The following is a 27,472-nucleotide window of genomic DNA, read 5'->3' on the forward strand; positions in this document are numbered from 1 at the left end:
TATATTATCCTGGAGTGGTACCTGAAGCGGAGGGCTTATCACCTTTCCTTTGTGTGTTAGCGATCAAGATGACACTGCGTTTATATAATGCAGTGGCCTATGCACCATTGGGGTGCGGATAAGGGTTTGTTGTTGTTTGTTGTTAATTATTTAAAAACACAGGATGTTAATATCAAAACTAATTATTTTAAAATTGAAATTGAGGCTAATGTAATTGAAATAAATATTTGATTTCTGAAGTAAAATGATATTTGAAATACCGAAATGTTTGCGGTATCGGTAAAAACGTGACTGAGAGCTAAAACAGCATTAGTTATCGTTAGCGCAATTGGCTACCATGCTGGAGATTCCGAGTTCGATCCCCTGTTGGATCAGAATTAATATACTATATTTTTTACCCTGATATTTATTTAAGTCACCTTGGACTGGTACCTTAATTGCAGGACTAATCATCTTGCCATTATTTTTTTATTTATTTTTATTTATTTCTTAAGTTAGCTTATATTAAAACTAATATAAACTATTATATACATTTACATCATCTTTATATATTTACATTTCCTTACAGTAACTTAGACATTTATTTTTAAATTCTTTCAGACACTTTTCATTCTTCATACATTCAGGCATCTCATCATACATTTTTAAACCCTTATACATCAAGCAATTTTGCGACTCAGCTCTTTTTAATAATGGTAGTCTTATTTTATCCTTTTGTCTAGTAGCATATTCATGACAATTTTTGTTTAAGACAACTTTATCCTTAAAATATTTTGGTAATTTATCGTGAAAAAATTTATGTATAAATATCAACATATTAAATTTAAGTCTTCTTCTTACAGATAACCATTTTAGTTCATCTCTCATTTTTTTTACATTGCTATATTTATTTTTCTTAAGAACTATTCTCATCATTATGTAATTTACAATCAAGATAACATCGCTTTGTTTATGCATAAATGTGCAGATAAGGATTGCAAAGAAGACTAAATACTTTAGTAAGTCCATTATTCTTCAAACCCTTATCCCCACCCAATGGTGCATAGGGTACTGCATCATATAAATGCAGTGTTATCCTGATCGTTAACACCTGAAGGAAAGGTGATCAGCCCTCCGCTTCAGGTACCAGTTCAGGGTAATATTGAATAAATATTAGATTGAAAAAATCACTTGCTATTTATTTGATCCCCCCCCTGGGAATCGACCCCGAGACCTCCAGCGACTATTAAACTACGGAGGCGGACAAGTCCATTACACTTATAATACATGTAGTCTGGACAAATTGAAATGTTAAGCGTCTATACGTGCAAACAGATTTAAGTATGCGTATAGTTTTATATATCGCTCACTCCTTTCAACAACGTCATATATCAAAAAACTTGATTTTACATGAGAAAGTTTTTAAAATTTTGAAAATATAATAAAATGTATTAAAAATAAATATCAACCCACTTATTGAACTTTTTAATGTGCAACAGGTTTTTTTTAGGTAAAACCTGAATATTTTTTCTCCATTTGAAAAATATTTAGTGTATTTAAAAAAAATAATTAAACAATACCTTTTCTTCAAAATGCAAAAACCACACTTTCTGCCCTGTAGCGGGTAAATATCAAGTTAAAAATATGCCTCTTTTGCTGGGATATAGTACATTTTCTGGGCATTCCGAAAACATGCAGAACTGAAAATTGACAATTTTTGATATATGACGTTGTTGAAAGGAGTGAGCGATATGTTTATATTAATAGCCTTCTGAGTTTGACGGAATGTGCAGAACTGCAAGTGTGAAGTGTTTGTTTTATATGATGTATCCAGTTGTTTTCCTTGACTGCAAATATTGATACAGCGGCCTACCTGCAGTTGCAAGACCTCCTGAGCGGGTTCGACTCTCCTTGTGTGATGGATTGTAAAGTTGGGGTCAGAACCTACCTCGAGGAAGAGTTGGCCAAGGCTAAGGAGAAGCCCAAACTGAGGAAGGTCAGTCACAAATATTTACCTTTAAAAAATAATGTACCATTTATTAAGTTTAATCAGGTAAGAAAAATAATTTAGCGAATCCTCACCTTAACACATTATTATTGGACAGTTTTTCATCAATCCCATCCCTAATGGTTGTATACTAATCATAAGTAATCTAACTAACTAACTAACTAACTAACTAACCATCACGCCCCTTCTCTTCAGGGGTAGGCAGAGAGAATAGAACGCCACACCACTCTGTCTTTGCAAACATTCCTCGCCTCTTCCACGTTCATGCATCTCCTCATACACACCCGCCGATTGTTTCGACTCCTAACCTGACCGTTTTTTTAAGTATTTGGCATACCTGATCATGCCAAGTTTTTCTCGGTCTTCCTCTGCTCCTTTTTCCAATTACATTTGCTTCATAAATTTGTTTCACCGTTGTTTCCTCACTCATTTGTTCTACATGTCCAAACCATCTCAACGCACCTTTCTTAATTTTATCGATAATGCTTGTCTCAGCTTTGCATTCCTTCATAAGTAATCTAATCACAAATAACAGCAAACCCTATCCCGATATTCAAAATTCTTTTTGTCGTCTTGCGCTTTACCAAAAGTAAGAAAATGGATCACTTATAAGCGTCTCCCGTTCTCTACCAACAGTATGTAAAATGGCTTTTAAGCGTTTCCCGCAAAGAATGTGTTAAAATCATATTTTTTAATTTTTTATTTCTACTATTTTGTCTAATTTCTACTTTAAATGGACAGACACTTTAATGTTCTTAAAATAATGTTTTTCTATTTCGTCTTATGGAGTCAGATTAGGACTATGGGAGGACACTTTGGAAGATGGACAAAGTGTATGGAAAAGCTAGTACATACGTACATTTTGAATAAAAAATATATTTCTAAGTGTAAATCAAATGAAATTCTACACTCAGACTGCAGATTTTTACCTCATACTGTCATGAATTTTTCGGACATTCCAATTTGTATCTTTTGAGCATCTGAAATTTTGGATTTACGATTTTTTACCTCACACCTACAGATATAAGTCTCAGTTTGTGAATCGATGGACATATCGCTCACTCCTTTCAAGAACGTCATAAATAAAAAAAGTTCAATTTGATATTTATTTTTAATGCATTTCATTATATGTTTAAACTTTAAAAACGATCTCATGAAAATTCAAGTTTTTTGATATATCGCTCACTCCTTTCAAGAACGTCATAAATAAAAAATCGACAATTTTCAGTTGTGCATGTTTTCGGAATGACCAGAAAATGTACTATATCCCAACAAAAGCGGCACATTTTTAACTTAATATTTACCCGCACACAGGGCAGAAAGTGTTGTTTTTGCATTTTGAAGAAAAGGTATTGTTTAAGTATTTTTTTTAATATACTAAATATTTTTCAAATGGAGAAAAAACCTTCAGGTTTTACCTAAAAAAATCTGTTGCACAGTAAAAAGTTCAATAAGTGGCTTGATATTTGTTTTTAATACATTGCATTATATTTTTAAACTTTATAAACGTTTTCATGAAAAATCCAAGTTTTTTCATTTATGAGGTTCTTGAAAGGAGTGAGCGATATGTACTACGCAACTTAGTTGTGACCTCACATACCTGAACTTGAATAGTGTGGCCTACTGATTTCTAACCTGTATCTGCTGTCTATTAATATCTCCAGTGCTATAAAAAAGGTCAATGTCTCATCATTCACACACTTCTCGGAGAATAACTTATCTACAATTACATATCTGTGACTAGTACCTGTTGATTCATTCATTTTCATGCGTGCGTCAATTATAATCACGCTCTTAATAGAATATAGTATGTGTCATATTTTATTTTATTAATCTGTCAATTGAAGGATTTTGGGAAAGTTTCAATAAAACTAACGAAGAACAAATTTCATCTATACCAAACTGACTTCATTTTTTTACCATTTTTAGCCTCATCTTGACTTGTTCAAATGTGCTAACCATTTATAATTAATATCTTTACATTTTGAAATCTCAACAAAGACGAAGAAGAATATGGAAGTCTGCGTATTTACAGGGCTTGTGACCTGTCATAGGCTGGTTAAGTGGCATGTAATAAGTGATTTTTTTCATTAAAATATTTATTCAATACATATTTTCAATACGAGTTTTGTACTTTTTACTAGTTTGTTGCTCAACTATAATATCCATCCACAATACTCCACGTTCGATTAATATATTATACTTCCAAGTTTAAAATCGCTTTGGGATTTTTTAGGGCAATATTAAGCTAGTAAGATATCAAATAGTCAATGTTCACATTTTTGTAAAACACTGCACTTGGTCACTTTCTCCTGTATGACTACGATATAATAAATAACTTAATTTTCCATATTTCCAGGATATGTACGAGAAGATGATCCAGATTGATCCGTCGGCGCCCACAGACGAGGAGAACCGAGTGAAGGGTGTGACCAAGCCTCGCTACATGGTGTGGCGGGAGACCATCTCATCCACGGCCACCCTGGGCTTCCGAATCGAGGGCATCAAGAAACCGGACGGGACCAGCACCAAGGACTTCAAAACCACCAAGTCGTCCAACCAGGTCATGGAAGCGTTCAAAGACTTCACCAAGGGGTGCCCCAATATCGTGGTAAGTGAAGTATCAAATATAGAGGGGATGTTAGAAGCAAACATAGAAAAAACTTCTTAAAACCTTTCCCTTACGGTGCTAAATACTTCCACGTGCACCGGTGATATGTATTTTGTACATCATATGAAAACGTGGTTTAAAAACTTGGTCTGAGCGTCCCAGGGCTGACCTGGCATTTGGCTGGCTTAAGCGATCACTTTATATACTTATGTAACATTCATCATTCTGTCCATTATTGAACATCCATATTGCATTTATTCTTCTTTCATAAAAAAGTGAATAATGATATCCGAGTTTCTCCAGGGTATGCTTGGCTACAATAGTTTAGAGACTAGAAGGAATGTGTATTTGACTACGCATTTTTATCGATTGTTGCGCGGTATGATCGATAATCCTGAAACTATCCGGAACATTGGTCTGTATGTTCCCGATAGTTACCTAAGACAGCGTCGACATAGATTGTTTCACATTCCTATACACAGGACCAACCTGCCGATAGTTATGCCTGTAGGAAGAGCTACTGCTATGTTGAACAATATCTCATTGGATATTGATCTGTTCCATATGTCTGAAGGAGTTTTCCGAAGCGGGGTTCTTCTACACCTATAGCAATAGTTCTTGCATATATTTTATTTTAATGTATACAATTAAAAAAATTATAGTTTGTAATGTATATATTAATTGAAATAAATAAATTGAAATTGAAATTGAAAAATTTAAATTGAAATGTTTAATTTCAAGTTGAGATACCATTAAAATTGACATATTATCCGTAAAGTGAATAACCCGCTGTCCGATAAAATAAAAATAATATTCAAATAGAAAAACCTGCTTATTATCAAAATTTCATTTTGATTAAGTTTCTTGCAACATTTTTTGATGAAACAGCATTTTATATAATAAAATACAACTATGTAGTTTTTTCCCACTATTGTTTTATTTGTCCGCCTCCATAGTGTAATGGTCAGAACGCTCGGCTACCGTTCTGGAGGTCCCGGGTTCGATTCCCAAGGGGGGTAAAATAAATATAAGTGATTTTTTCACTGTCATATTTATTCGATATTACCCTGGACTGGTACCTGAAGCGGAGGGCTGATCACCTTTCCTTCATGTGTAAACGATCAAGATAACACTGCGTTTATATGACGCAGTGCCCTATGCACCATTGGGGTGCGGATAAGGGTTTTATTATTATTTTATTATATTATTGTTTTATTTGACCAGTGACCCGGTTCCATCATTACTGACATCATCTCACCAGTTTGATATCGGTAACAACGAAATCCGGTCACTAGTAAAATAAAATAAAAGTATGAAAAACTTTATAGTTGTAGTTTTACTATATAAATTAATTTTATTTATTTATTACAATTTGTGTTGAGGATTAACAATCATTAAACTCTAAATATTTATGTTTAATAAGTGAAGAAATAGAAATCAATATGACAATATTAATTTATTATAGGACATACCCGCACTGGCCCAGGATTCAAACCCGTATCCTCTAATGTCAGTCGGGTGCTTTGTTCCTTAAGCTATATATCCAATAAAAGATTTTTGATAATTGCATTTTGTAAATGAAAATTATTTATATGTTTTTCTAAAATATATATTTTTTAAACTCTTGAATGTAAGTATTGCTTAATCTGACATTCATTTTGACTGCTATTATCACATTATCCTCAAAAATGGGAAAATGAGTTGCTAAAATAAAACACAAAAATTTGAAGGAATACTCAGATACTGAAAATTTTGTCTATTTTAAATTTGAATAAATATTTATTTATACTTGGTTCTGTTTGTTGTTTCAGGATGGGTATATCGAGCGGTTAAAACAAATAAAAACAAGCATGGAAGCATCTGACTTCTTCAAATCCCACGAAATCATCGGCAGCTCTCTGCTATTTGTGCACGACAAGCGCAAATCCTCAATCTGGCTCATCGACTTCGCCAAGACCGTGAAACTGCCCGAGCACATCAGCATCGACCACAGCTCCAAGTGGACCGTGGGCAACCACGAGGACGGCTACCTCATCGGCCTGCAGAACCTGGTGTCCATCTTCACGACCATCCGGGAGGACATGGACAAGGAAGCGGCCGAGGCCATGCTGCTACCCACGGACAACAACCCCCCGCAGAGTGAAAACTTGCCCAAAGACTTGGACGAGACATGATGACGCGAGTCCGAAAAATACTTTGAAAAAGTCAGGAGTACAGTGACGGATTTAGATCACACACGGTGACTGAAGTCATGACGCATTACTCTAACACGGCATTTACATGAGGACAATTGCGATGCCATTCCATTGAGACATTACAAGGAAAAAATATATTCCGAGATGTCATATTCACATACAAGCCGTTAGCGTAGACAATTTGTTAAAATTGCCAGTGATTTCTATATTGCCAGTAAGGATATTTTGAAAATATTGCATTTATGGCTGTAAAGTTTATTTAAAAAATGTATAAGTCTGATGTTGATGATTATTGCAATTATCCAATAAGTTATTTCAACCTCATAACCCTTGCTTATACATTAGCAGTGTATAAGCACGAACCGGAAGCGCAGGATAACCTCGCCTTCTTTTATATAATAATCGAGTAAACTCCATGTCAATTCGATGCAGTAGGGCGCTAAGAGTGTTGATGGAGATCAAATACAACATAATCATTTCATAATCTGTGGTGATTGATGTCAGACGCCAGAGTTATGAGGAATGAACAGCTAGCTAGTAGAACAGGCTTGGAATGAATAAACATATCAATTATTGGCTCTGATTTTTTGGATTGTCTGCAGTCTTGAAAACATTTCATAGTCTCGGAATTTCTATTTACACAAGTCCATTTTTGGCTCGGCTTAGTGGAATGTCTTAATAATTATCCTCGTGTAAACGCCGCATAAGGCTGGATTCACACCGAGACTGCTTTTTGTTTACTGTTAGTTTTTTTAATCACGCAAGTCACATGATCATGGTTGTCGCAAATCAGATCAAATAAAAAACGAACAGGAAGTGATTGCAAGTTTTGAATCTGAACCCACTTTTTGAGTATAAAATATTTTTTGACAGTAGCGATCTATTCACCGCTGCCATTTATTATACAAATAGTATTATTATTTATAATATATATTGTTATCTAGCCTTGTAAATATGTAAACTGTAATGCCATGCTATGCAATTTGCATAGTATATTTTAGTTCTGATTTTTTTTATTATTTTTATTATTGTGTATATAGAGTGAAAGGAATTTTGAATTATTTGATTGGTCTTATGATTGACGGTATTTATTTTATTGACAATATACTAATGGGTTACATGTGTGCATTTTTCATTTAATATATGTGAGTATTTTTGGCTAACCAGTTTAATTAAAAATCCACCCTAAATGCAGGTTAAATGGTTAAATGTATCTTCATTCCCTGTATTCAACCCTCATAAATTTATTCATAAATGTTATATTAATATAATTATAATTTTTTTACTTTTATTTAATATTCTGACCAGTATTGGGTTGAAATAATGGATACAATATACAAAAAGAGAGATAGCATCAATTGATGTTTGATGGGTACATTAGTTTAGTTTTTTTATATTGAAATTAACCATCAAATATAATTTATATTCATTTGCTTATATTTATAGAAATTTTCTCTATAGTCTTAAACTAAGTTTATTAAATTCACATGGTATATGTATCCCAATGCACAGAAAATGCAACATTTTGAGTGTCAAATTGTAAAGAAACAAAATGAAGACTATTTACCATTCACTTTCTGAATTAATTGCGTCTGTTTTTATTTTATATTATTTCTGAAATCAACTGTAAAAATTACATGATTTAGTAAGTTGTGTTTTAATTCTAAAACCTTAAATGTACATCTACCTGTATAGTTGGAAACAAATTTGACTTAAAAAATAACTATTGTTTCAAAATGGATATTTAAATTTTACTTACTTTAAAATATATTCAGTTTCACTTAGACATAGGCGATTGAATTAAAAAACTGAATTTAATGGTAACTTGTTTGAAACAAGTCATTGCCTAGTTTGTTTTTTATTTCATTTGATCGATTAAACCTTGTCACGCGAATCGGTACAAAAATTTTGTTATATGTTTCTAGCTTCTGATATATTTGACATCAAAACTGGATATAAATATAAAGTGAGAAAGAGTAACAAATACTTTCTCAATCGAAAATTAAAACAGTCACCCATCAGTCGCACCTCTAGTTTCAGTTCTCTATAGAGAAATGAAATTTTAAAAAATAGTTCAAATTTGTCTTCTTTTATAAAAGCTCAATAAATACCATGCATGTGGCCCATTAGTAAATAAGAAAATTAGTTTATAAGTGAATTTTGAGAAATATAGACTCACCTAGAGTTCAATAAGATGAAGCTTTATTTAGCTAATAATAATAATTTTATACTAAGAAGTCTACACATTACTAATGTAAACAGATTACTTTTCAACATTAAAAAAAAAAGAAATGAAACTGCCTTTTTCCTAACCCTTTTACCCGATGACAAACATTTTGTTTTTAAATACCCATTATTTATTTTTCAGTAACTTTGACTCAAAAGAATATAAGTAACAGACCTTTTACATAATAAATTATCCTTTTGGCTTTTGAATAAGCCGAGATACTTATAACATTACATTTGCTTCGATCCTTTCCAGAGCTGGCATTATAGCGAAACATACTGCGTTTACATTCATTCAAACCCTTATCCGCACCCAAACGGTGCATAGGGCACTGCATCATATAAACGCAGTGTTATCTTGATCGTAAACACATGAAGGAAAGGTGATCAGCCCTCCGCTTCAGGTACCAGTCCAGGGTAATATTGAATAAATATTAGAGTGAAAAATCACTTATATTTATTTTACCCCCCTTGGGAATCGAACCCGGGACCTCCAGAATGGTAGCCGAGCGTGCTGACCATTACACTATGGAGGCGAACAATAACTATGTAGATAACTTCAAAACTTGACTAGCATTTTTACTATGTCTTTTTCACTCTCAAACATAAGTACTCAAGTTACTATGATGTCATGGGGCAAAATCAAGATACAGATATACATATTCCACCCGATGATATAGCCGCCCCAAGATAATTATACCTCATTGAATGAAGAGTAAACCACATTTTAAACTAAAAACCAATTCTATCTGAATACTTTGTCCTGAGTATTGATGTGCCTATGAATTTTGAATGTTTTGTGTAAGCATAGACAAGGAATCTAAACATGAAAAAATAGGACATCTGTTATTTTTTGCCAAAGTTTTTTATTGAGGTTTGAATCTTGGATACTGGCTGGCAAAACACTGTTGTTCTTAAACATATGAATATATGAGTGCTGCGTACTGCTGTTCACTAAGGGACTTATAGACACATCGCTCACTCCTTTCAAGAACGTCATTAATCAAAAGTCGTCAATTTTCAGTTGTGCATGTTTTCGGAATGACCAGAAAATGTACTATATCCCCGCAAAAGAAGCATATTTTTAACTTAATATTTACCCGCTACAGCGCAGAAAGTGTCGTTTTTGCATTTCAAAGAAAAGGTATTGTTTTATTATTTTTTTAAATACATATACTAAATATTTTTCATATGGAGAAAAAACCTTCAGATTTTACCTAAACAGATCTGTTGCACAGTAAAAAGTTTAATAAGTGGCTTGATATTTATTTTTAATACATTGTATTATATTTTCAAACATTATAAACGTTCTCCTGAAAAATCAAGTTTTTTTATTTATGACGTTCTTGAAAGGAGTGAGCAACATATGAGGATTGCAGTGATCATGTTAATGGACTTTATCTAATTTCTTCTTTCTTGTATTAACACATTGTTTTCGGGCGGTTTTTTCAACAACCCTAAGCCAATTATACTCAAACAGTCTGCTGCCCGACCGTCAGTATACTAATCACTGAGTAACTGCAAACCCAATTCCGATCTACGGAATGTTTTTTAGTGTCTTAACCACCCTACCTTCGGGTTATTTTCAGGTATATTTTTTATAAACAAGCAAAAAAATCACTACATATGTTGTCACAAAATATTGTCAGGTATGAAACCTGACAAAAATTTGTCAGTGTATCCGGTACGCATTTAATATTTTTGAACAGATATCTTTTCTCACGTAGGTCATACGGGTTATCGCGGAATGGTATCACGTACGTTTGTATGTGTAGGGAGGTTAATGCTCTACCAAAAGTGAGCAAATATAATGCTTATAAGCGTCTTTAAGACGCTTTTAAGCATTCGTGACATCATGCTGTGCTTCCCTTCACTAAGGATGGTAAAACAAAGTAAAAAGGGTTAACATTGAAATGATATTAAAGTAAGAATTACAAAAACAAAACATTTAATGACTGAAATCTACACCCACCTGAAAATAAATATTACAAAAAATACATATAATTTTTTAAAATATTAAACATAAAAAATATATTCCTTTTTTGACATAAAACACTGACACATCATGACGTATGGAATCGAAAGAAGAACGGACACCGTTGTCACAAAAAATGCGCTTAGAGTGTCAAAAATGAAGACTCCAAGAAGCATATCAGGCAAGAGTCTTCGAGATAATAAAAATAAACAAAATAAGAAACGCCAGGATCAGGGAAATATGCGAGATCGAAGATGTCGTTAGGTGGGGAAGGCAACGAAGGAGACAATGGTATGCGCATGTGAGGAGAATGGAACCATCCAGACTCCCCCACATCGCACTGTACGGCCAACTCTATGGTAGACGACTCTCGGGCAGACCACCAAAGAGATGGGTCGATAGCTGGGAACCGACATCGCAGGAGGCCAATCCCTCTTAAAAACAGGCCACAAGGCCTACAACAAGATGAAGAAGAAGAAGAAGAGACAAAAAACACCATACAATGATTACGATGGTGCCCTTTATTCTGTGGAATCTCTCATTATCTGATGGAGTGCCCTTTGCACCACTGGAAGAGGACAAGGGATAAAGGAACAAATAAATCGATCAAGCAATTTGACCACTCTTTATACAGTTCATTAGTAAAAATAAATGAAATTAATGATTTAGAAGTTTCTGTTACGTATTTATTTATTTTATTGTCAATTATTTTGTACAAATGTTGATTATACTACTTGAGAACTAGCAATTCTTTCCATATTTTTTGTTATTTAGGGATTTGTAACAAACGAAGTAATATCCAAACATCACTTATTAGTTCTTTCCAGAGTTCTTCAGATGTCTTCTTCTTTTAACAAAGAATCCCTAATCTAAATATCAAAGTTTGGTCAAAATTGTGCCATGTATTTAGATCTTAAAAAAGTTTAACTTCTAATGCACGAATTTCTCACGCATATTTCTTTTACAACCTTCTGATGCATTGACTAAATTTTGCTACTTAATTCTAAACACAGACAAAGAGACATAATATAAATAAATAATCTGACAAATTATTGCTACATATGGCTACATAATCACAATTTAATTGGTTCTTTTAAATATGAATAAATTACCTAAATAGTATTTCTAATATTTCCAAAAATTCCCGTAACATTTCCATTCGACGTTCGAGCACTCATTTTGAGATATAAAAAAGCTAACATACTTTAAAATTTAAATAAAAGAAATAAATATTTCTAATTTTGGATAATTTATAAAGCGCCATTTTCATAACATACCAACTCAAGGGCGATTGTTGATGTTTTTAGATTTTTTAAATTATTTTGAATTTTTACTTGTTTACAAGTGATTTTGTTATGGTTGTCGAGAGTTTAAACTGTTAATTAACACATTGTCGTCGGGACACGGCATTTGCCGTTTTTCGCGGACTGTCGGTCAACTGCGGGACACGGCAAATGCCGTTTTTGTCAACTGTCGGTTATCGGCGGGAAACGGCAATATACGGGTTTGTTATCAGCGTGAAATAAAACGCGTTGAAGGGTAATCTGCTACCTGGGTGCTAGGCGACAGTCTGTTGACGTTATTTGAGATGTCTTGTCCGGATTGGCTAGTGTGTCGCTTGTAAAGGCATCCCCAGAAATCTAGAGTTTTTATGCGATCTCAATCTCCAGTTTTTAGTTTGAGTCATTTCACGTATTGGACTATTTTTCATACCGCTCGCACTGTTTTGTTTAGTGTTTGGTATTTTATTATTTGAATATATTAGCATTGTATAGGGAATGATACCTCGGAGGGGAAGACTATTTTTTAGAGTTTACAATGCTTCTTAAATTGTGAAATACGGAATACTTAATTAAAAATTATCATTATAATTTATTTTTGATGATCAAATGTCATATATGATTCTTTGAAAATTTCAATCGAAAATATTATTTGGTTTAGAAATTGTGTCAATTTTAAGAAAGCGATATATTTTTGCGCTAATTGCGAAAAATGTCCGCTATAGGCTAGAGTCTGTTGTTCGAAGCGCCCGACTACAATGTGTTAATAATAATACATTTGTTTAAACTTAGGGGTATTACAAGTCAGAATCAAATATACTATACTCCATTTGATGAAAACCATGTACAATTTAAAATCAGTTTTATGATTGAAATTTTTATGTTTATGTTCAAAATCATTATTTTATAAAGATAAAAATTATTAATACGCCATGAAAAAGCTTATTCGTCATTAGTTCTGGAGTTCTTCACATTCGATTTGCACAGACCTTAAGCTAGGTGTCATATTCAATACATTTTTAGAAACTTTTAGGTTTCATTACCCTTTTTAGATTGTAAACTAAATCTACTGTAATATCAATTCCAAATAATTAGTACCATAAACCATAGTATCTACAGTTAATAAGTACATCTACGAATACATAAAACGGTGAACTTAAAAATAACACAAAAATGTTTATTCGCGATTAAAGTTTTTTTTTTATGTTTATATTATTCATGTCCATTCGCCAAGAACTTGGATGATTTGACTTTGGTCAATGTCTGTCTGTACATGATGGATTCTTCAGTTCTTTGAACACGTTGCGCGTAGCAATGAGGATAGCCTGGAACAACTGGTTGTGATCAGTAGCCTGGAGGGGAAGAGAGGGAGAGGAAGATCCCCACACGATGTACCGATCAAGTTAAGCCAGCAGCAGGCATCTCGGTGGTTGGAGCGCTACGTGCAGCGCAGTCAAAGAATAACTGGAGTAGAGTCATTGCATAGACAATGGTCATAACCCTCAGTAATGAGGAATAAGACAAAGAAGAAGAATTATATATGAATTTGCTAAATATAATTTACGAATCCATGGAGTGCGATCTGCCCAAATCGTCTATTTGAATATCCGTGAGACTCTCGTGTCTCGTGCGTTCTGCGGGGCCGCTCTCGGAGATGCTTGGTGGGAACCGAGGGCGTCGAGGGCGCGGCGAGGGCGAAGGCAGAGGGGATGCGGCGCCCCACAGGGACTGGCGGCGCGGGGCTGCGAGCCGCCGGCGGGGGCCCTCCACGGCCGAGTAGGGCGGCGGCTGCAGGAGAGACCCGCGCCGCTGCGAAGGCGAGTAGGCGGCGCTCGGCATCAAGGACGCGCGGCGCCGTGCCAGCGCAGGGATGGCCGTCGACTGACGTCGAGTCCCTACATTCCCAGGACCTTGAAATATAGAAAACCGTCTCTCCCGGGGACTCCCGGAAGGTTGTACTAACATCGGAGGAGTTCCCTGTTTCGGAGGAGTCAGACTCGCGGTTCCCATCTTCCTCCTTGGCTGAGACGGGGATCCAGCGTGTAGCGCCTCCAGGGCTCTGATCAAATCGGCAACCGTCGTTTGCTCTAAAACGTCCGCACTCTCCAATGGTAAAGAAATTCGACTCAGTCTTCCACCTCTCGTGTTGTTCAGGTACCGCTGTTGAGAAGCAGCCGGTATCGGCGCCATGCTCACCCTTCCTCTTGATGTTCTTTTCAAATAATCCTCGGGAGTCATTCTATCCGAAGTCAGCGCCATTATCCTATCCTTTTCGTCGTCCGTCAGCGTTGGAGTCTGTTTCTTAAACGGATTCAATTTAGACAGCAGATTTTTCGGAGAACCTGACTGATCGGAAAATACTGAAATACTTTGTCGCGAGATTGTCGATATATTGGGCACTGATAGTTTGGAATTTCGCGTCTTCATGACGTTCAACCTCAGGTTGGAACCGTTCCAATCTCCATTGGGGAACTTGTCGTCTTGCAACGTCACGGGTACTCCGATTTCGCTGACTGCTCTCGTTCTGAAGATAGGAGGAGGTTGGGCGTATATCTTCTCGCCGGCTATGCTCCACGTGGAGCTGGCCTTCTCGCTGGCGAGGATTTCCTCATCGCTGAATCCGTGGAAGCCCTCTTCCATGAAGCTATCATCTTCGTTCTGTAAAGTGCCGAGAGCATCCACGACTCTAGCGAGAAGTTCCGCCGGCTGTACCATGCTAGTTGGAGCGAAGGTCTTCTGCCTGTCAATAGCGAGAAGGTCGCTGTCAGATTGCACTCTCTGCAAGTCTGTCGGGCCGAAGGCTTCCGACATGGCTCTGCGCCGTGCCACGCGAGGGGTAGTGCTCTGGGAGTACAGAGATAGAGAGGGACAGCTGGAACTGCGGTGTAGCCTTGGAGGAGGAGTCTCATCATTGTACACGGGCTGTAACATGAAACAAGAGTTTTATTTTAATATCCCAGAAGTGATATAATACATACATACTCTATTAAAAGGGCATGTTTGGAATTGGTTTAGAACAACAGTTGACGTATTATAGGAAGTTTATTAAAGATCTGCTCGCAACAACTATGAAATTTCTGCATATTTTCGTTTAAATACACACACACAATTCATAGAGTAGGTAAACCAGTAGAACAACACACAAGGTTCATTAAAATATGTATATTATACATAAAAATAACATACAGTAGAAAAAACTCATTCGTAATTTGTTCATTTTAACAATTCGTAATTTATATGTGTCACAACTTGACCGTCATCGTAAGCCCTGGGATGCACACACTTCCATATAATATTCTTTTGTATGAAAAAACGATACATGTTTCATCTCAAGTTGTGCGATAAGACACAATAAACATGCACATATCATATACAATAAGCACACACCGGCAATACAATAAATAATAAAAAATTATCGAAAAAAAAAATCAGATAACTCCCTCTCTACAAGCACAAGAGCTTGTCTCTTTTTTGGGAAGGTACCGTGTAAAATATATTGAACCCTAGGAATATTGTTTAGATATATAACAAAAATTGTAAAAAAAATTATATACTAAGTTACTAATAAAAATACATTTTAAAAATATTAAAAAATAAAAAATTTACCTTGAATCTCATCATGTAAACTTCGTTGAGTATCTTCCTCAGGTAGCTGACATCCTTGGTGACCCCGTGCCATATCTTGGTGTGTGTTTCCTTCAGATTCTGCGCCACCTTGTGCTCCAGTTCCTGCATCCTCTTGGAGCGGAGTCCCTGGGTGAGGAATCCGATGACCATCACCAAGTAGCCCAGGCCGAAGGTTATCCAGAATATGAGGAAGATCTTATAGGCCCAGAAGTAAGGCCCATACCCTTTATCCGTAATACCTGAAAGTTAAACTTTGTATATGAGTATATCTGCAACTTCTAACTATAGCAGTGATGAGACGTCATCACAAGATCGGCTGTCCAAACTTAAAACACAGTAAGGGACATTTTTATTGTAGTATGTTTTTTGGACTTAGTAGAATCTACTTAGTCCAAAAATGCAAAAAAAACCTACTACAAAAAAAATGTTCCTTACTGTGTTTTGAGTTTGGACAGCCGAGATGTGGTGTGGGTATCTTAAATTTTTGAAAAAGAAACATTTAAATTGGATACTATGTTCAAAAGAAAGTAGGCAGTTGACAAAAATTGATGAGGCAATTGGACATAAAGATCTATCAGATTTTTCTTCAATTCAAACCCTTATCTGCACCCCAATGGTGCATAGGGCACTGCGTTATATAAACACAGTGTTATCTTGATCGTTAACACACGAAGGAAGGTGATCAGCCCCCCGCTTTAGGCGCCAGTCCAGGATAATATTGATTAAATATTAGAGTGAAAAAATCACTCATATTTATTTGACCCCCCTGGGAATCAAACCCGGGACCTCCAGAACGGTAGCCGAGCGTGCTGATCATTACACTACGGAGGCGGACACTATCAGATTTAGTGGTGTCTTATTTAGAAAATATGACAGGACGAATGAGACAAATAAATGAGCTATGTGACAAATCTTGATTGTTTGTTTATCTTATTCATTTATTACGAACTATACACATCCCCTATCATTTTTAAGACATGAAAACGATAGTGGATGTGTAAAATTTAATGTTAAATATAATGTAAAATAATGTAAAATATAAATAACTAAATATGCTATAAATCGTTGTACATAACAGGCAAGAATTTTCTAAAGCGACTAATAAATATTAAAAAAGAAAAACTGAAGCAGTATCGTGGCACCGACTGTTTTAATTGATATAAAAATCAGAAATGGTATTTGAAAACCTAATATAAAATTGTTGCCATAAAATTTCAAATATTATAATAATATATTCTATTTTATTAACGAAAATATACCACGCTCTGACTGTGTAAATAGATACGTCAAAAAAAATACAAGTAATGTAATTAAATTGTTTTGAGAAATACAAGTTTTGCTGCAAATTTTTCATTTTTGGCTTTCTGGATGAAATCAAGTGAAAGTACTGTGTGAAAGTCGGATTATGTTATTCCGTATTTTATTTGACCTTTTTACGAGTTGGTAACAGATTTTCATAAAATGATATAATATTAATTGATTTCCAATCACCAATTTACATCGTAAACAGCATAAAACATGAACCACTTCATCATCATACTAACACAGTATGATCATGTCAAAAGTCAGGTCAACTAATTAGTAACATCATGACAGAAACATGTTTCATAGGACTTACCTGCGACATAGTCTCCAAAACCTATTGTTGTGAGGGTTACGAAGGCGTAGTAGACAGCCAAGGTGTAGTCCCAACCCTCGAATATGACAAAGAGAAAAGCAGGTAGGAAAATGAAGAACAGGATCCCAGGAATGAGGTACAGAGCAATCTGTCCCACCAGGCCAATCCGACGGAACTGGTAGTCGATGTTGGAGCCTGATGAAGGATTTTTATTCTTGTATCTGGTGTAGAGACCGCGGAACTATAACAAGAAAATTGTGTTTGTTAGATTGGAGTTGTATTGGTCTGTGCTTCTTCTTTTGTGCGTGTCATGTCAAGTCTCTCTGATGTCGACTATCACTTGAGAGTAATTATCCTTGTCTTGGGCAGCTCTAAACAGTGCCTCGACGGTCCTGATTCCCGTCTAATCTCATATATTCCGGAGCAAGGAGATCTGTCTTCTACATATACTTCTTCGACCTTATATTTTGACTTTTATAACAAGGTACAATAGCTCGTACTTCTCTCCTCTAAGCACATGCCCCAGATAGGACACCATCCAGACCTTGATACCAGTCAGCAACTGTCCCTGCTCTTGCTCTTTGGAGCATATTTGCGTTGCTGACCATATCAGTCCATAGAATGCGTAGCATTCTACGATGTAGCCACATTTCGAATGCCTCTAATCAGTTCATAATGCTGATCTTGAGGATCCACAATTCAACTTCGTATAGAAGTACTGATAAGAAATATAAGTAAAAATATAAATAAAAAACTAAATAAAATTTTAAGCCAAAAAATAAAATCCTATTCTTTTCTTGAATGTTTTTCGCAGATACTTTGACACACCCGCCTCAGCAGCAGTAAGATCTTTTAAAGGAAAAACGGAGAAAAAGGGACGCTGGAGGCAGGGGTCAAGTAGGCCAGGATTAATTGAAACTCTATGACACTTCAATTTTCATCTATTTATATTTGAAACACAACAACAAAAAAACCCACCAGTATAACCTTAAAACTAGACACTCTTAAAAACTAATTGTCCTTTATATATAACTTAACCTACACTAAACATAATTATAACTGACTTAATTAACGCTTAAAAATTACCTTATATCTAAACCACTTAATGTCACATCGACGACACTAACACTCGCGGGGCGGCGTCGGCAGGACGACGCGCCCAAGGTTTCCTGGAGACAGGCCCGCGGAAGGGGGGGCGCAAGGGGCCGTGCGCGAGGCCGCGAAAGTGGCCCAACACGTGGGCGGTGTGACATCCCTTGTGCTGATGAGGCGGCCGGCGGGAGAGAGAAGAGCGGCGATCACGTCGAGGCGCTGGGCGTAATCCGCGTATCGAAGAGGAAATACCGGATGACTCGCCCCAGGTCACCTACGTGATGCGCTGCGGAGCGTCCTCCTGACGGTCCGCAAGAGGCCGGCAATCAGCCACAATGATGCACCGCCCCGTTGTCACTTCACAACATTCACTTACACTTGACAACTTAGTTTAGTTTAGTTTGAACAACAACAACAATTTAATTTTATTTTAACTTTACCTCCCCGGTTTCAAACCGGGGAGCTCACGAAGCAACACGTCCAGCCGCAAGGGGCTAAGGACACCGACTTTTTATTTAAACTTAGCCTCCCCGGTTTAAAACCGGGGAGCTCACGAGGCAACACGTCCGGCCGCAAGGGGCTCCGAACGCCGACTTTTTGCAATCGGGCCCGAGGATCGTCTCTGGGCTGAGGGCCATAAAAACGCCTAGAGGAAGGGGAAGATAGTTGCCAGGTCGACCCCTGGCATGGAAATTTCCATCCGTCTGGCTCGACCCCGTGGGTCCTTTACAGACAATGGCCCGATACCTGAGCTGACCGTGACTTCAAGCTTCAGGTATATTCGTTGCAATTCGTTAAACAATATTTATTTAAAAAAATAATAATTTACTTTTATCTTTATCGCAACTGAATTTTCGGCCAGACTAAAAATGCCACACATCAACTTTATGGCACATTTTATAAACTTTATAAAATTAAACAACTTTGTTTTAACCACTCTTTTTATTTTTTTATTAGTACACTTTAACCAACCGGTTTCGACAAGAACCCTGTCATCATCAGGGTTTATTAAATTCTAAAACATTAAAATACTCATAGTTAATTACATTCCCTTACCAAATCAAAATCATATTCCGTTATTTATCCTATTTATATTTTCTCCGTCCAAAATATATTCTCTTAAATAATACGTTGCTACCTCAAAGCCGGCTCCTTTTTTAAGTCTAGACGTAACAAATCACCAATAACATGATAACTATATTAAAACATATTTAATAAATCAATAAAACATCAAAGATATAATATTTACGATAGTGATCAGATCGCAATCAATTATTTTAACTTATTTTTTTTTAATTAACGAAAAAGTTTTCTTAGAAACAGAACCATGTGATCTGAAGATACTGATTTACCACAGTCATAACTTTCAATATTCAAAATATGTTTATTTAAGAACATGATATGCACTGATTTTATAATTGAAAAATAATGTTTTAATCAACATGTAAGTATGGCATTAAATTAACAGTATGATGTAGGATATGAATGACGAATTACGTCATTCGTCATATTTGTCATGAAATATACAACTAAGACTTACATGGATTTTATTTTTTTCGGATAATTGATGCATTACCAAAAACATATATTTAAAAAAAATAAAAAAAATATTGTTAATGAAGATATAATACTACAGAAGATATTATAGTTGATATTTTATTACGTATTTTATTTAAAATCAAAAAATTAAAATTCCCATGAGTCTTATATAAAACTCGTTTTGGGGCAATTACATAGTTACAAATTTATACATTTGTACAGACCCTCATACATATGTACAAATAAAAACACATATCGCTCACTCCTTTCAAGAACGTCATAAATCAAAAATTGTTAATTTCAGCTGTGCGTGTTTTCGGAATGCCCAGAAAATGTACTATATCCCAGCAAAAGAGGCATATTTTTAACTTAATATTTACCCGCTACAGGGCAGAAAGTGTTGTTTTTGCATTTTGAAGAAAAGATATTATTTAATTATTTTTTTAAATATACTTAATATTTTTCAAATGGAGAAAAAACCTTCAGGTTTTACCTAAAAAGATTTGTTGCACAATAAAAAGTTCAATAAGTTGCTTGATATTTATTTTTAATACATTGCATTATATTATTAAACTTTAAAAACGTTCTCCTGAAAAATCAAGTTTTTTGATTTATGACGTTCTTGAAAGGAGTGAGCGATATGTACATACAAGTATATATATATTCTTCATGTTATTTTTTTTTGACATCTCAACAAAGATGAAGAAGAATATGGAAGTCAGGGCATTAACAGGGTTGACGACCGTCATAGGCTGGTTTAAGTGTAAATGTTTATGTTTTATGATTAAGACACATTCTATCGTTGTTTAAAAACGTTTGATATAATAACCAAAACATCAATCAAAAATATTAAAATATTTGTCAAGTAGTAAAATTAATTAATGTATGAAGTAATTATTAAATATTGATTATAGAGTCTTCAAATTTAATCAATTGATATGACATCTTGTCAACTTAATTTAGCAATAATATGAGACAAATCGGTTCTAAAATCAGCCAGCTTATCATCAATAAGATAGTATTAGCCATTTTATATCATTATGGAAAACTAAATATTATTTCACACATAAAACAAAATATTTTTCTAGGGATGGAAAGATTGATAAAGACATAGAAAGGAGAGTGAATGCTGGGAACAGAGTGAATGGTGCACTAAAATCAGTTTTAGCAAATAAAAACCTATCAGCGGAAGCTAAACTGGCAGTACACAATGAAGTTCTGGTTCCAACCCTTATGTATGGAAGCGAAGCATGGAGTTGGCAAAAGAAGGATGAAAGCAGACTGAATGCAGTCAAAATGCGATCCCTCAGACGAATGTGTGGCAAAACGATGTTTGATAGATATTCGAATGATGAAATAAGGAAAGAATGTAAGGCTGAGATAAGCATTATCGATAAAATTAAGAAACGTGTGTTGAGATGGTTTGGACATGTGGAGAGTATGAGTGAAGAAAGAACGGCTAAACAAATCTATGAGGCGAATGTAGTTGAAAAAAGAAGCAGAGGACGACCGAGGAAAACTTGGCACAATCAGGTATGTCAAATACTTGAAAGCGGCCGGGTCAGGAGTCGTAATAATCGTCGGGTATGTATGAGGAGATGCATGAATGTAGAAGAGGCAAAGAATATTTGCAAAGACAGAGTGGTGTGGCGTTCGATTCTTTCTGCCTACACCTGCGGGGAAGCGGCGTGATGGTTAGTTAGTTAGTTAAATATTATTTCTCTATGATATTTATACATATTACTTCTTATTGCAGTTTATTTATTAAGAATATACTTAGAACATTTTGAGTGTGTCCCAATACTTGTTCACAAATCTGGATATCTCCAATTATAAATTAATTAACTGGTCAAATTATAAGCTAAAATAATAAAAATGAAAATGATATTTTCTGGCGTTTCTCATGTGTGTGATTATAATCCAGGATTCGGACCTCATATACTAATATAAGAGTTTCTGCTCAATAAAAAGCTTTTTTTCATGTCACCAATAGACGTCTCTAGTGAAGTTCTAGTGATTCAAGAACAATGTTTGGAATTTGATCGTATATAAAGAACTTTCAAGAATTTGAGTATTGTGGTTGTCAATAATGGGTTATTTTTTACATTTTTATGTGACATCTCAACATGTATGAAGAAGAACAAGAAAAGTCTGGGCATTTACAGGGCTAACGACCGTCATAGGCTGGTTTAAATAATACACACATGTAACATTCACCAATTCTACCCATGATTGACAACCACACTACTTAAATTATTAAAACTTCTAGACAACATTTTGAGTGTGTCCAAATACTTGTCTACAAATCTGGATTATCTCCAATTATAGGAGTTATCTTTTGACATCTCATCAAAGATCAAGAAGAATATGGTAGTCTGGAATATGTTACCTGTGTGTAAAGTGATCACTTAAACCCGCCTATGACTATAATTGGCTTGCTTAACATATATCTTTTAGTGTTTTGTTTTACATATGTTGCTGTTGTTAACCCTAATAAATAAATAAATAAAAAACAAATAAAAAACTTTGTTTTGTCAAAAATTACTATGTACTCATTATTTCATAGCAAAATGCTCCAATTGCGAAAGTATGTTATATTGCGTCGATACATCGCTCACTCCTTTCAAAAACGTCATAAATCAAAAAACTTGATTTTTCAGGAGAACGTTTTTAAAGTTTAAAAATATTACACAATGTATTAAAAATAAATATCAAGCCACTTATTGAACTTTTTACTGTGCAACAGATATTTTTAGGTAAAACCTAATTTTTTTTCTCCATTTGAAAAATATTTGGTATGCTTAAAAAAAAATAAACAATACATTTTCTTCAAAATGCAAAAAAAACTTTTTTGCCCTGTAGCGGGTAAATATTATGTTAAAAATATGCCTCTTTTTCTGGGATATGGTACATTTTCCGGGCATTCCGATAACATGTATAACTAAAAATTATCGATTTTTGGTTTATGACGTTCTTGAAAGGAGTGAGCGACATGTACCCGAACATAATAAAAACTGAGTGTCTTATCTGAAAGATTTACAAAAATACTATAATAGTATTAGTGTTACCAATTCTTAAAATTCTCCAGATTGATTTCGTATCGTATAAAGTGTAAATCACTTCAAAGATATAAACGTTATATAAAAGTTATCTGGATCTACGAGTGCCTACCTGGCGGAGATGTTATTTTCTAAGTGCCTACCTATAATCTTATCATAGTAAGTGTTCTTATATTAATGATTGTATTTAATGATTGTTTTGAAATAAAAGCCAAAATTATTATTGTCTAGATCAGGCATGTCAAACTCGAGGCCTGAGAATATTTTTTTGCAGTCCTCGGATACCCGCGGTTATATTTTTCATTTATTTAAATTCTTCATTGAAATCATTTTTTTGTACGGGAACATATCGCTCACTCCTTTCAACAACGTCATATATAAAAAAAACTTGATTTTTTAGGAGATCGTTTTTATAGTTTAAGAATATAATAAAATGTATTAAAAATAAATCAAGTCATCATTGAACTTCTTACTGTGCAACAGAACTTTATAGGTAAAACCTGAAGGTTTTTTTACTCCATTTGAAAAGTATTTAGTATATTTAATCAAATAATTAAACAATACCTTTTCTTCAAAATGCAAAAACAACACTTTCTGCCCTGTGCGGGTAAATATTAAGTTAAAAATATGCCGCTTTTGCTGAGATATAGTACACTTTCTGGGCATTCCGAAAAAATGCACAACTGAAAATTGACGATTTTTGATATACGACGTTGTTGGAAGGAGTGAGCGATATGATAGTCATTTACAAAATCATTGAGTTGGATATACTGTACCTCATATGACTGTCTTTCATAATAAATTATTCACTAAAGTAAGATAAAAATAAAAATGAGGTTTTATGATTTTTCGGTGGGGCCCACCGGGGTACCGAAAATACTTTGTGCGGCCCTTGGTGTCTTTTGAGTTAGACACCTCTGGTCTAGATGGTGTTATAATATTCTGATTTCACGTTTGTTTTGACGGATGAACAACAACTTCTTTCTGATTTAAGCTGATTAGTAGCTGATTTTCTGTTTAAAACTTTTCACAACCTCAATTTAAAGGAACTGATGATAAACACTATCCTTCGCTTCATTGCTCTTTATGCAAGATAAGGATGAAATTAGTAATAGCAAATAAAACCATTTCAACGAAAACAAAACTGACAGTGCACATTTAAGTCCTGGTTCCAACGCTAATATATGGAAGTGAAGCATAGAGTTGGCAAAATAAGGATGAAAGTAGACTGAATGCAGTCGAAATGCAAGCTCTTATGAATGTAGGCCAAAAAGATTTATGATATATGATCGAATGGTGACATAAGGAAATAATGCGAGGCTGAGATAAGCATTATCGATAAAATTAGAAAGGTGTGTTAAGATAAATCAAGGTGTGTTAAGATAAAATAAAGATGGTTTGGGCATGTGAATCATATGAGTGAAGAAAGAACATTAAAACGTATTTACGAGGCGAATGTGGTTAGTAACAGAAGCAGAGGAAGACAGAAAAAAAACTTGACACGATCAAGTATTTCAAATACTTAGGCGTAGTCTTAGAATGTTCTTCTTCTTCTGTTTTTAGGACTAAGTCCTGTCATTCTCCGGTCCGCTCCTGGGAGGTGGAAGACCAGCTATCTCTCCATGGTTTAGGTGGTCTTCCTGGGGGTCTGATCCCGCTTATGCTGCTGTCCGCTGCTATCCTCACCACTCCATCCGAACTCGCTCTTCCCACATGATTTCCCCAGAAACGTCTTCTTTCTCTTCCCCATCGCACAACATCTTCAACATCGCAGATTTTTCTTATTTCAGAGTTTCTAACTCTGTCGCGAAGTGTTAGGCCTGCAATGGGTCGTGGAGTCTTCATTTCGGATGTCCTAAGAAGGCTTTTGGTGTCAGCTCTTGTTTCCGTGCCGCATGTTAAGATCGGTCTTACGCAGGTGAGGCTTAGAATGTTATGGTATATTATGGTCTAAAATTCGTAGTATAAGAAGATACATAATGCGAAGATTGTTTGCAAAGACAGATTGGTGTGGCGCTCTACTCTCTCTGCCTACTCTTCCGGTGAGGCGGTATGATGATTAGTTTTATAAAATTTTATTTGAAAGTATGTTTGTTAACAGAAAATACCGTTCTTACCGTGGAGCCAAAGTAAAATCCGAGATTTGCGAACAGTATTCCATTCATCGGGACACCAAAGATTGCATAGAATATCATCAGGATTCGTCCCAGTGATGTGGTGGGTGCCAAATTTCCATATCCTGCAAAATGGGTGATTGAGTTAGGTTAAGTACAAATTCAGAATGCGACCGGTTGCGCGAGAAGCCAGACGAGCTGTCTGCACACATTTTTTATGGAATATATGTATATTGGAAATATTTTTTTTTTATGAATATATCGTTGTCGTACAGGAGAAAGTGACCAACTAAAAAAACGAAAAATGTTCAAGAGGGCCATTTAACATTAAAGTTACCGAGGTTTAAAGAAAATTAAGTTGCGGGCCATCGATTATCCCGCCTTCATACTTTTGTTTAAAAAAAATTGTTATCTTTTTATAGATGAAGAAGAATATGGATGTCTCAGGCTGGTTTTGGTGATCACTTTTTACACTTAAATTTCGACTTATGCAGCTTTTCACATGGTGTTTGATAATGAGGCAGAATGCATCATAACGCGTGTTACGATATATTTCAAGAAATAGTGGTATTTATCGAGTGAAATTTAAATTAACAACGATAGTTAATAATATATTTAAATATATAGATATTACTACAAAGTAACTGCCGTATCAATTAATGAAATTAAATTTCATTTCATTTTTAAACATCTCATCAAAGATGAAGTCTAAGAATATGGAAGTCTGGGCATTTATGGGGCTGACGACCGTCATAGGCTGGTTTAAGTAATCACTTTACACACGTGTAACATTCACCAATTCTACCCATGATTGAAAACCACACTACTCAAATTCTTGGAAGTTCTATATACATGATCCAATTTCGAAACTTTGTTCTGGAATCACTAGAACTTCACTAAAGACATCTATTGATGAGATGAAAATAAGCTTTTTATTGAGCAGACTCTGTTATTAAGATGTGAGGTATCCTAGATTATATTCACATACATGAGAAACGCCAGAAAATATGGTTTTCATTTTTATTATATTGGCTTATAATTTGACCAGTTTAAATTATTTATAATTGGAGATAATCCCGATTTGTGAACAAGTATTTGGACACACTCGAAATGTTGAGTATATTCTTAATAAATAAACTGCAATAAGAAGTAATATGTATAAATCGCTCGCTCCTTTCAAGAACGTCATAAATAAAAAAAACTTGATTTTTCAAGAGAACGTTTTTAAAGTTTAAAAATATAACACAATGTATTAAAAATAAATATCAAGCCACTTATTGAACTTTTTACTGTGCAACAGATCTTTTAAGGTAATACCTGAAGGTCTTTTCTCCATTTGAAAAATATTTAGTATATTTCATAAAATAATTTAACGATACCTTTTCTTCAAAAAGCAAAAACAACACTTTCTGCCCTGTAGCGGGTAAATATTAAGTTAAAAATATGCCTCTTTTGCTGGGATATAGTACATTTTCTGGGCATTCCGAAAACATGCACAACTGAAAATTAACGATTTTTGATTTATGACGTTCTTGAAAGGAGTGAGCGAAATATGATACAGAAATAATGATGTACATGTGAAACGCCAGAAAACATAATTTTCATGTGTACTATTTTAGCTTATAATTTGACTAGTTAATTTATTCACTACATTTTGAGTGTGTCCAAATACTTGTTCACAAATCTGGATTATCAGATAATCCAGATTTGTTAACAAGTATTTGGACACACTCAAAATGTTGTAAAGAAATTTAAAATATTTCAAGATATCCATGGTTTCCTATTTTTACTTCTGGTTATCACTTGACCAAGCCTTGGATTTGTGTGGAGAAGTATTTCTGACTTCTAAGTAAAAGGAAGTATCACCTATTGTGCTGACGACGGTGTAGGAGAAGAAGAAGGAGTGGTAGAAGTCCCACACTGGAGCCACTTCCTCTGCTTCTGTTATGTTGGTCATCTCCTTCCCGCAGTACTGCGCCAACTTCCCGATGATGTCCTGCTGCGCTGTGTTGTCATGCGAATGATAGTACTTAAGGATTAGTCCTGGAAAATACATATAAGTATTATTGTCTCTTCCAAATGGGTTTATTTTATATTCCACTCAATTTCAATATATTGATGACACAATCAAATGCGATCCCTCAGACGA

The 27,472-nt window shown here is 34.9% G+C and overlaps 2 protein-coding genes across 6 annotated transcripts in view; one reads left to right on the forward strand and one right to left on the reverse strand.

The window, feature by feature from the left end:
* LOC148305211 (inositol-trisphosphate 3-kinase B-like) overlaps window positions 1–7,973 on the forward strand; it is a 102,914-nt gene extending 94,941 nt beyond the window's left edge. For all 5 annotated transcript variants that reach the window (XM_088267067.1, XM_088267068.1, XM_088267069.1 and 2 more), the window contains 3 exons: window positions 1,845–1,975; window positions 4,347–4,598; window positions 6,410–7,973. In XM_088267067.1, coding sequence (XP_088123193.1) covers window positions 1,845–1,975; window positions 4,347–4,598; window positions 6,410–6,772 — 746 coding nt within the window. In that variant the 3' untranslated portion in view covers window positions 6,773–7,973. The remainder of the gene's footprint in view (window positions 1–1,844; window positions 1,976–4,346; window positions 4,599–6,409) is intronic.
* A 2,993-nt stretch (window positions 7,974–10,966) lies between these two features.
* Window positions 10,967–27,366, reverse strand: LOC148305212 (open rectifier potassium channel protein 1-like; the record flags this gene model as incomplete). The annotated part of the gene is made up of 5 exons (XM_088267064.1): window positions 10,967–15,196; window positions 15,881–16,140; window positions 17,520–17,760; window positions 25,327–25,448; window positions 27,190–27,366. Coding segments are annotated over 5 exons (2,162 nt in total), but the record flags the coding sequence as incomplete, so codon positions are not given.
* Between the last annotated feature and the right edge of the window lie 106 nt (window positions 27,367–27,472).

The sequence above is a fragment of the Brachycentrus maculatus genome, unplaced genomic scaffold, assembly GCF_059751285.1.
Source record: "Brachycentrus maculatus isolate JH-2025_06_01 unplaced genomic scaffold, ASM5975128v1 h1tg000277l, whole genome shotgun sequence".
Taxonomy (NCBI): domain Eukaryota; kingdom Metazoa; phylum Arthropoda; class Insecta; order Trichoptera; family Brachycentridae; genus Brachycentrus; species Brachycentrus maculatus.